Source organism: Aspergillus fischeri, genomic scaffold (genome assembly GCF_000149645.3).
Source record: "Aspergillus fischeri NRRL 181 1099437636264 genomic scaffold, whole genome shotgun sequence".
NCBI classification, from domain to species: domain Eukaryota; kingdom Fungi; phylum Ascomycota; class Eurotiomycetes; order Eurotiales; family Aspergillaceae; genus Aspergillus; species Aspergillus fischeri.
The window spans coordinates 1-8,771 of record NW_001509762.1 but is presented as its reverse complement, the minus strand read 5'-3'; the positions used below and the strand labels follow the sequence as shown (position 1 = coordinate 8,771).

The 8,771-nt window shown below is 59.1% G+C and overlaps 2 protein-coding genes across 2 annotated transcripts in view, besides 16 other annotated features; both read left to right on the top strand.

Annotated features, from left to right (window-relative positions):
* NFIA_071980 (putative helicase) overlaps positions 1–6,176 on the top strand; it is a gene marked incomplete at both ends in the record, with an annotated part of 7,268 nt that extends 1,092 nt beyond the window's left edge. Inside the window, 3 exons of the mRNA XM_001259190.1 lie at positions 1–645; positions 777–4,166; positions 4,329–6,176. The exon at positions 1–645 is cut by the window's left edge and continues 1,092 nt beyond it. Coding sequence (XP_001259191.1) covers positions 1–645; positions 777–4,166; positions 4,329–6,176 — 5,883 coding nt within the window. The remainder of the gene's footprint in view (positions 646–776; positions 4,167–4,328) is intronic.
* Positions 2,863–3,360: a microsatellite.
* Positions 5,100–5,272: a microsatellite.
* Positions 5,225–5,308: a microsatellite.
* Positions 5,263–5,452: a microsatellite.
* Positions 5,309–5,917: a microsatellite.
* Positions 5,409–5,488: a microsatellite.
* Positions 5,442–5,571: a microsatellite.
* Positions 5,537–5,620: a microsatellite.
* Positions 5,574–5,812: a microsatellite.
* Positions 5,575–5,812: a microsatellite.
* Positions 5,596–5,776: a microsatellite.
* Positions 5,765–5,884: a microsatellite.
* Positions 6,177–6,757: 581 nt separating the features above from the next.
* Positions 6,758–6,926: a microsatellite.
* Positions 6,789–6,907: a microsatellite.
* Positions 6,902–7,019: a microsatellite.
* Positions 6,920–7,102: a microsatellite.
* A 595-nt stretch (positions 7,103–7,697) lies between these two features.
* On the top strand, positions 7,698–8,737 carry NFIA_071970 (uncharacterized protein; the record flags this gene model as incomplete). The annotated part of the gene is made up of 2 exons (XM_001259189.1): positions 7,698–8,609; positions 8,675–8,737. The coding sequence occupies 2 exons, from the start codon at positions 7,698–7,700 to the stop codon at positions 8,735–8,737; spliced, it is 975 nt and encodes a 324-aa protein (XP_001259190.1).
* Between the last annotated feature and the right edge of the window lie 34 nt (positions 8,738–8,771).

Sequence of the window (8,771 nt, the reverse complement as noted above, 5' to 3'; positions counted from 1 at the left end):
CAGCCAGCCCGGGCCACAGAGCTACTCAGCCTGCGCCATAGCAATACCCTCCATGGCCGCCACCGCAATATATTTATTGAGCACGGGCTCGTGAGCACCGTCACCACCTACCATAAGGGGTATTCTATTAATAACACCACCAAGATCATCCACCGGTATCTGCCAAAGGCCGTTAGTGAGCTAGTAGTCTACTACCTATGGCTTATCCTGCCCTTCTGCCAGGCCCTGCAGAAGCTGGTCTATGGGCAGAAGGGCCCGGCCTCTGCCTTCCTATGGCCGGCGGGGGAGGGGAGCTGGGATAGCAGCCAGCTGCGCAAGGTCCTCCAGCGCGAGGCACGGACCCATCTACAGACCAAGATGAATATCCTGTCCTACCGGCACGCAGCTATTGCCATCTCCCGCGTACACCTGAAATGTGGGGGGTTTAAGCGGGACTATGGGGCAGATGATGCAGCCTTTAATGAGCAGGCTAGCCATGGGTCCTGGATTGCAGGCACTGTATATGCGCGGGGGCTACAGGAGGCACCAGGCCATGTAGAGGCACGACGGTGCCAATACCGGGCCATTAGTCGCGAATGGCATGGGTTCCTGGGGTTTGAGACCTACCTAGGGCCCCGTAAACGGCTGGCGCAGGATGACCTTAGGGTAGGGCAGCCAAAGCAGCAGTGTATCATGGTGGAGATGGATTATGATTAGGCCCTAGGGATAGAGGGAAGTATTTATTTTAATACAGTATATATATATATATATAAAGGTCTCAATGGCATGATATTCAGCATGATAGTAGTGCCATCCTAATACCTCAAGCATTCGATAAGCCACTGCCTATATTACTATCTCATTCTAATGGCCTGCTCTGCCAGCAAGATCCTTATTGCTTATTCATTGCCTCTACCATGGAATCTATGCGTAAGCATTGGCGAACTATTCATGAGTGGTCCCAGCAGACCCATCGCGGGCGGGCAGGCCCAAAGGAGAAGGCTAGGGGTGAGGCAGAGCTACAGCAGTCATTCCAATATGTCTCATGGCAGCAGGTGTTCCCTAGTGGTCCAGGGTCACACTATATCCATATTCGCTATCCAGATGGGCAGCCACCCGCCCCATCCACCGACCATATCCAGACTGCAGTGGATGAGGTGGTACAGGCCTGGGAGCAGGCGCAGGCCCGGGCTAAGGCCGATCAGGCCATCCAGGCCAGCCAGTTGACGGACGCGAACCCCTGGCTGCGCATGACTCGGTGGGCTGATTACCTGCAGGGCATCCAGGCCCATGACCTGCTAGCCTGCGTGGCGGCCCCGGAGGAAGACCCCACAGATGCTATAGAGCAGGCAGTGCAGGTGATCTGGCATACCATGGAGCAGGTGGCCCGCAAGAGCCAGCAGACAGTCCAGCAATGTGGCCAGGCCATCCGGGTTGAAGCTGTCCGGTCTGAAAAGGGGCAGACCCCGTACCGGCCGCTGCTGGCATATATGGATGAGGCGGCGATCAAGAAACATGTGCAGCCATGGCAGCAGATACTAGCATTTATTGCCCGGACCCAGGCCCCGCACGATTGGGCCAGCCCTCGATATGGGATGACCGCCCGGCAGCGCCAGAAATGGCGGCAGCTATGGCAGCTCGCTAGCCAGGCTGCAGTGCCAGGGGACCTAGAGGACCTCAAGGCATGGGCCATGACCGCCATGGAAAAAGCATGCTTAGAATTTTGCATTGAGCTGCTCAACCAGCGCCATCGCAGCCACGAATACAAGAGCGCATTAGTATGCGCCATGGCCGTGCTGGGCCAGGGTGAGGCTGGCTGGCAGGACCCCGAGAGCTACCCCCCAATATTATCCCGTGTGATCAAGGTGGCCCGATTCATGGTGGTCCAGAAGGCATTATGGATGGACCCCAATCCATGGCAGATCATTCAGACCTGGGTGCGAAAGGACCAGAGCGCAGAATGGGTGCTGGCCAGCGCGGATGATCAACTTAGGGAGATTGATGAGGGATATGGCAGCAATGACCCCCCATCCACCCCAGGGCCCCCATCATCGCCCCCGTCATCCATCCATAGTGATGACCCATTGCCCGCGGTTAACATTCGCCCGAGCCGCCGGCCATTCCAGGAGCAGGTGACTTGGATGATGCACCAGTTTATGATCCGCGGGACCCACGGCCCCATGGAAACATTGCTGGATTGGCGTACATATGGGCTCAAGGTTCATTATAATCATACGGCCCCCGGCCATGTGATGTGGATGGGGGAGGACCAACTGTTATACCAGCAGATGGCATTCACCATGGGCGATTTCCGGGGGTTCATCCATGGATTGGTGACCGCGGCCCGGGAGATACTCAGTCATTTATGCATGCAGGATCATGCGCAGATGCCCCCCATTCCATGGACGGCATTATATGACGATCCCAGCCAGAGCCAGGCTGGGTGGAACTTTTTGCATGACGCACGGACCCAGTGGCCGGTGGATGGGACCCACTGGATGATCGACCGGCTGCGGGCCGAGCCGGCCATGCAGCGGCATTTCCTGCGGGGGGGCCGATTCCACCCCAGTGCCATCCAGCAGTATTGGCAGCGCGTGGCCCAGTTCAAGGAGAAATTGGCCATTATGGTGCATGTCACAGCAGGGCAGCCAGCCCGGGCCCCAGAGCTATTAAGCATTCAGCATTACAACACTGCGAATAGTCAACAGCGGAATATATATATTGAGGATGGCATGGTGATGTTTGTGACGGCATATCATAAGGGGTTCCATGCTAGTAATGATGTGAAGATCATCCATCGATATGTGCCGCGGGAGGTCGGGGAGTTGGTGGTATGGTATATCTGGCTGGTGATGCCATTTGTCGACCAGTTGGCTGCATGGCAGGCCGCGCAGGGTAGCCAGACCGCGCAGGGAAGCCAAACCGCGCGGGGGAGCCAGGTCGCGCAGGGGAGCCAGGCCGCGCAGGGTAGCCAGACCGCGCAGGGAAGCCAGACCGCGTGGGGGAGCCAGGCCGCGCAGGGAAGCCAGGCCGCGCAGGGGAGCCAGGCCGCGCAGGGAAGCCAGGCCGCGCAGGGAAGCCAGACCGCGCGGTGGAGCCAGGCCGCGCAGGGAAGCCAGGCCGCACAGGGGAGCCAGGCTGCGCAGGGAAGCCAGACCGCGCAGGGAAGCCAGGCCGCACAGGGGAGCCAGGCCGCGCAGGGTAACCAGGCCGCGCACAGGAGCCAGGCCGCGCACAGGAGCCAGGCCGCGCAGGGAAGCCATGGCATGCAGGGAAGCCAGGCCGCGCAGGGAAGCCAAGCCGCGCAGGGAAGCCAGGCCGCGCAGGGAAGCCAGACCGCGCGGTGGAGCCAGGCCGCGCAGGGAAGCCAGGCCGCGCAGGCATGGTTATGGGGCCCCGACCCCGGTACAGGCCGCGAATGGTCGTCAGAGCGGTTCCGGGAGGCATTGAAACGGGAAACCCGCACCCGGCTAGGCACCGCCATCCATATCGCCGCATACCGGGACATCGCCATTGGAATCAGCCGCCGATTTTTGCGGCCATCCACCGCATTCCCCCATAATATCCAGGAGGCCGAGCCGCCAGCAGCCATGGATGCTGATGCGGAGGAGGGCATGGATATTGAGCAGTGGATGGGCCATATTGCTGATTTACAGGCCGCCCATTCATCACACATTGCTGGCATGGTATATGGCCGCATCATGCAGGAACAGGCCGGCAGCACCGCCCACCGGCGGGAGATGTTCCGGTTATCCAGCACCGATTGGCACCTGTTTTTAGGGTTTGGGGACCCCCCGTCCACGTTAGGCAAACGCAAACGGGCCCCGTGGGAGGATCAGGCCGAGGTCAGCCGCATGGAACGCCGCCACCAGTTGGCCACCATGGATCTGGAGGCAGCCGCGCAGCGCATGACCGGGCGGCCCGACATGCAGTTCCGGGGGGTCCAGGACCCGGCCATGCGGGCCATCCAGCGGGGAGAGAGCCCCGTGGTCGCAGTGATGCCCACCGGCGGGGGGAAGAGCATGCTGTTCATGGTGCCCGCGTTCGCCGCCCCTGGGGGCACCACCATTGTTGTGGTGCCGCTGGTCGCATTACGAGCTGATATGACCCGGCGATGCCAGGAGCTCGGTATATCATGCGTGCCATGGGAGAGCCAGTGGCCCCCCGATGCCGCATCCATCGTGTTAGTGATGCCTGAATCCGCGGTCAGCCCCGATTTCTAGACGTTTTTGAACTGGCTGCGGTGGACCCGGCGGTTAGACCGGATCATGATCGATGAATGCCATGTGGTGTTGAACAACCAGCGCGATTTCCGGCCCCAGATGGCCTAGCTGGGCCGGTTAGTCCAGGCCCGCACCCAGATGGTATGGTTGACCGCCACGTTGCCCCCGAGCATGGAGGCAGAATTATGCTGGCGGATGAAGCATGACCGGGCCGCCGTGACCATATACCAGGCCCGGACCAGCCGTCCGAATGTGGCATACCGGGTGTGGCGGCCCCCGATCCCCGGGGTCGGCCGGGGGCCGTATCAGTGGATTGAGAGTGAGGCCGTGGTGGCATTCATTCAGGACCGCATCCAACGGGCCGCCGGGGGCAAGGTGATCATATATGCGAATATCATCGGGCAGGTGACGGCCATGGCGCGGGTGCTGGGGTGTGAGGCATATTACAGCGAGCAGTTGGACAAGGCCGGGGTATTAGCGCGGTTCATGGGGGCTAGCCCTGTGATCGCCGCCACCAGCGCGTTAGGCATGGGGGTGGACATCCCCAATATCCGCAGCATTATCCATATCGGGACCCCGCGGACGTTACTGGATTACGCGCAGGAGAGTGGCCGGGCTGGGCGGGACGGACAGCGCAGCGAGGCGATCATTATCCAGCCCGCCGGGTGGGACGCCCCAGCACCGTGGATGGAGGGGGTGGCCCCCGAGGACCAGGAGCGGGTCGCCGAGTATATGGGGGTGGTGGAAGGCGTTGGGTGCCGCCGGGTGGTGTTGGATGAATATTTAGATGGGGTGGTGGACGGGTATCAGCGGCGGCATTGCCAGGATGCGGATGCCAGGGAGCAGGCATGTGATGGGTGCGATCCCGACTGGGAGGGGCCAGAGGTAGATCCGGGCGAGTCAGGCAGCATGCCAGCAAGGGACGCTGCTAGGGAGGCGCCGTTCGAGGCAGGCAGCATGCTAGCGAGGGAGGCAGTGAGGGAGGCACTGATTGAGGCAGGCAGAATGACAGTGAGGCAGGCAGCGAGGGAGGCGCCGTTCGAGCCAGGCAGCATGCTCGCGAGGGAGGCGCCGTTCGAGTCAGGCAGCATGCCAGCGAGGCAGGCAGCGAGGGAGGCACTGATTGAGGCAGGCAGAATGACAGTGAGGGAGGCCGCCAGGGAGGCGCCGTTCGAGGCAGGCAGCATGCTAGCGAGGGAGGCAGTGAGGGAGGCGCCATTCGAGCCAGGCAGCATGCTAGCGAGGGAGGCGCCGTTCGAGTCAGGCAGCATGCCAGCGAGGCAGGCAGCGAGGGAGGCGCCGATTGAGGCAGGCAGCATGACAGTGAGGCAGGCAGCGAGGGAGGCGCCGTTCGAGCCAGGCAGCATGCTCGCGAGGGAGGCGCCGTTCGAGTCAGGCAGCATGCCAGCGAGGCAGGCAGCGAGGGAGGCACTGATTGAGGCAGGCAGAATGACAGTGAGGGAGGCCGCCAGGGAGGCGCCGTTCGAGTCAGGCAGCATGCCAGCGAGGCAGGCAGTGAGGGAGGCGCCGATTGAGGCAGGCAGCATGACAGTGAGGGAGGCAGCGAGGGAGGCGCTGTTTGAGCCAGGCAGCATGCTAGCGAGGGAGGCGCTGTTCAAGCCAGGCAGCATGCCAGCGAGGGAGGCGCCATTCAAGCCAGGCAGCATGACAGTGAGGCAGGCAGCGAGGGAGGCGCCGTTCGAGGCAGGCAGCATACCAGCAAGGGAGGCGCCGTTCGAGCCAGGCAGCCAGTTGCCATGTGAGCCCGCCAGTCCCACCCCATCCAATAATTCATTTTGCAGCCAGCCATCCATTTCCATGGCGGTATGGCACACCCAGCAGGTGCAGGCCCAGCAGTGGGCTGCCATGGATATCCAGCAGCAGCAGCATCAGACCCAGCAGGGTTTGGATGAGGAGATGGCCCAGGCTGAATGCATGCAGTGGCGGGATCAATGTTATATATGCGCCATATAGGGGGGTGATAGTGGCCATGAGTTATATGCATGTCATCAGCCCCACAGCCAGGCTGCACGGGCATGGATGATCTGTGTGCGTTGGCAGGTCCAATATGCCCCATACAGTGCGTGTTATTCGTGCGGCATGCCCCAATCCATATGCCATGGGTGGGAGCCGGGCCATGCATGTGAATACCGTGGGTTTTTGATCCCCATGGTGGCCATGATGTTATTCGGGCCATGGCAGGGCCAGATTGAGCCCGTATGGCAGCGCCGGTTGCAGGGAATAGGGGTTGACGGGCAGGATGAGGCCCAGGTGGTCCAGTTTTTGGGGCAGGCGCACCCCAACCACGAGGGGCACAACCAGTTATTTACATCATTTTGTTGGTTACGGCGGTTATGTCAGGAGATTGAGGTCAATCAGCATTGGTAGATTGGTGAATGAATATATATTTTCAGATACCATAATGCGCAGAGATATATATTATAGATTTAGTTTATATAGTATATTGGCTGAATCCATGGTTTGTACACAGGCATATATATATATATATAATCAGTCATTAGGGGGATATATAATATTAACCATAGTCAGGAGAGAGGTAGGTAGTAGGTCAGGAGGAGGGAGCAAGGTAGGCAGTAGGTAGGCAGTAGGTAGATAGTGAGGTAGACAGTGAGGTAGACAGTAAGGTAGACAGTAAGGTAGACAGTGAGGTAGACAGTGAGGTAGACAGTGAGGTAGACAGTGAGACAGGCAGTAGACAGGCAGTAAGACAGGCAGTAAGACAGGCAGTATGGTAGGTAGAGAGACAGGCAGTATGGCAGGTAGAGAGATAGGTAGTGGGACAGGCAGTGAGACAGGAAGATAGGGAGGGAGGAGCGAGTGAGGTATATAGTAAGATATATAAGGAAGTTAACAGTAAGGTAGGCAGGAAGACAGGCAGGATAAGACCCAGGTGGTCTATCCCACAGGGGGCGGCGACTGTACTTGACACCAAGCTAGGGTTTAGCCCAGAGCGGTTTAGCGGCCGGGGTATGGGGGTAGGGACCAACGAAACCGTCTGGGGTACAATCGTCGCGCCAGATAGAGTCGTATGCATTTCAAATTTTGGCAGGTTACTGGTTAGCTGGTTTCACATAATCTGACCAAATTTCAATTGGGAATTCGATGATTTGCAGCTGTAGTAAGGGTGTGGTTAATGTACGGAATTTTGATGTGGTTTGAGTTGCCGCCAAACAGTGAGAATCTGGAAAGCACTGCCCATGACCACCACCATGGCTCCAGGGGAGGTTGGAGGCAGTTTAAATTTAGCCAGCTCACTGATATACTAGTTCCAAGTAATCCAGCCAAATTTCAGTATCAAAATCAATGATTTGCAGACATGGTGAGGGCATATTTGACCCCCAGGAGTTGGTGTGGTTTGAGTTCCTGCGGATAGAAAAAGCAATGCCCACAAATCAAACATTCAGGGGCTGAATCCCATCATCATTCAGATAATCAGTTAAATAGTATTATATTCATCCAAATGAGCCATTAAGAATGGAACAGCAGTTATTTATTAAGCTTTCCCAGCCACCAGTCATTATCTGCCGGTCCTGCCGCCATGGGGTGTGGCTAGCTGAGGTAGAAAGCCATCTCCGGGGGAAGGCCCATCGATTACCCCAGGCCACTGCAAAGCAGATCCATCAGGACGTCCAGAGCTGGGAGGGTGTGGAGCATGACCCCCATGCTGTGCAATGGCCTAGTCGGATTACCCAGTCAATCCCCCACCTGGATGAATACCCTGATGGGTTACTGTGCCAGCGCGACCAGGCCAGATGCCAATTCATCACTCGTTCACTTGACACGTTAAAACGACATTGGCGTGAGCACCATGGATGGACCGCACCATATCATGGAGGTCGATCACGCCTGCAAGAGCAGGAACAGGCGCAGATCACCATCCAGCAGGGATATCAGGTGGTGACCTGCCAGCGGTTTTTCCCATCCCGAAAAGGGTCCCATTATATCTGGGTGCCATGCCCCAACCAGCAGCCTGAGGAGCAAGCCCGGACCGCACCCACTGCCCACATCCAGGCCACCGTTGATGCCGTGATCCAGGCATGGGAGCAGGTCCAGGCCCAGGCCAAGGCCGATCAGGCCATCCAAGCCAGCCAGTTGACTGACGCGAACCCCTGGCTGCGGATGACTCGGTGGGCTGACTACCTGCAGGGCATCCAGGCACGTGACCTGCTTGCTAGCATGGCAGCCCCGGAGGAAGACCCCATGGATGCCACTGAGCAGGGGGTGCAGGTGATCTGGGATACTATGGAGCAGGTGGCCCGCAAGAGCCAGCGGACGGTCCAGCATTGCGGCCAGGCCATCCGGGTGGAAGCCGTCCGGTCTGAAAAGGGGCAGACCCCGCACCGGCCACTGCTGGCATATATAGATGAGGCCGTGATCAAGAAGCATGTGCAGCCATGGCAGCAGATATTAGCATTTATTGCCCGGACCCAGGCCCCGCATGACTGGGCCAGCCCCCGATATGGGATGACCGCACGGCAGCGCCAGAAATGGCGGCAGCTATGGCAGCTCGCTAGCCAGGCCCCAGGCAGCCAGGGCAGCCAGGCCGCA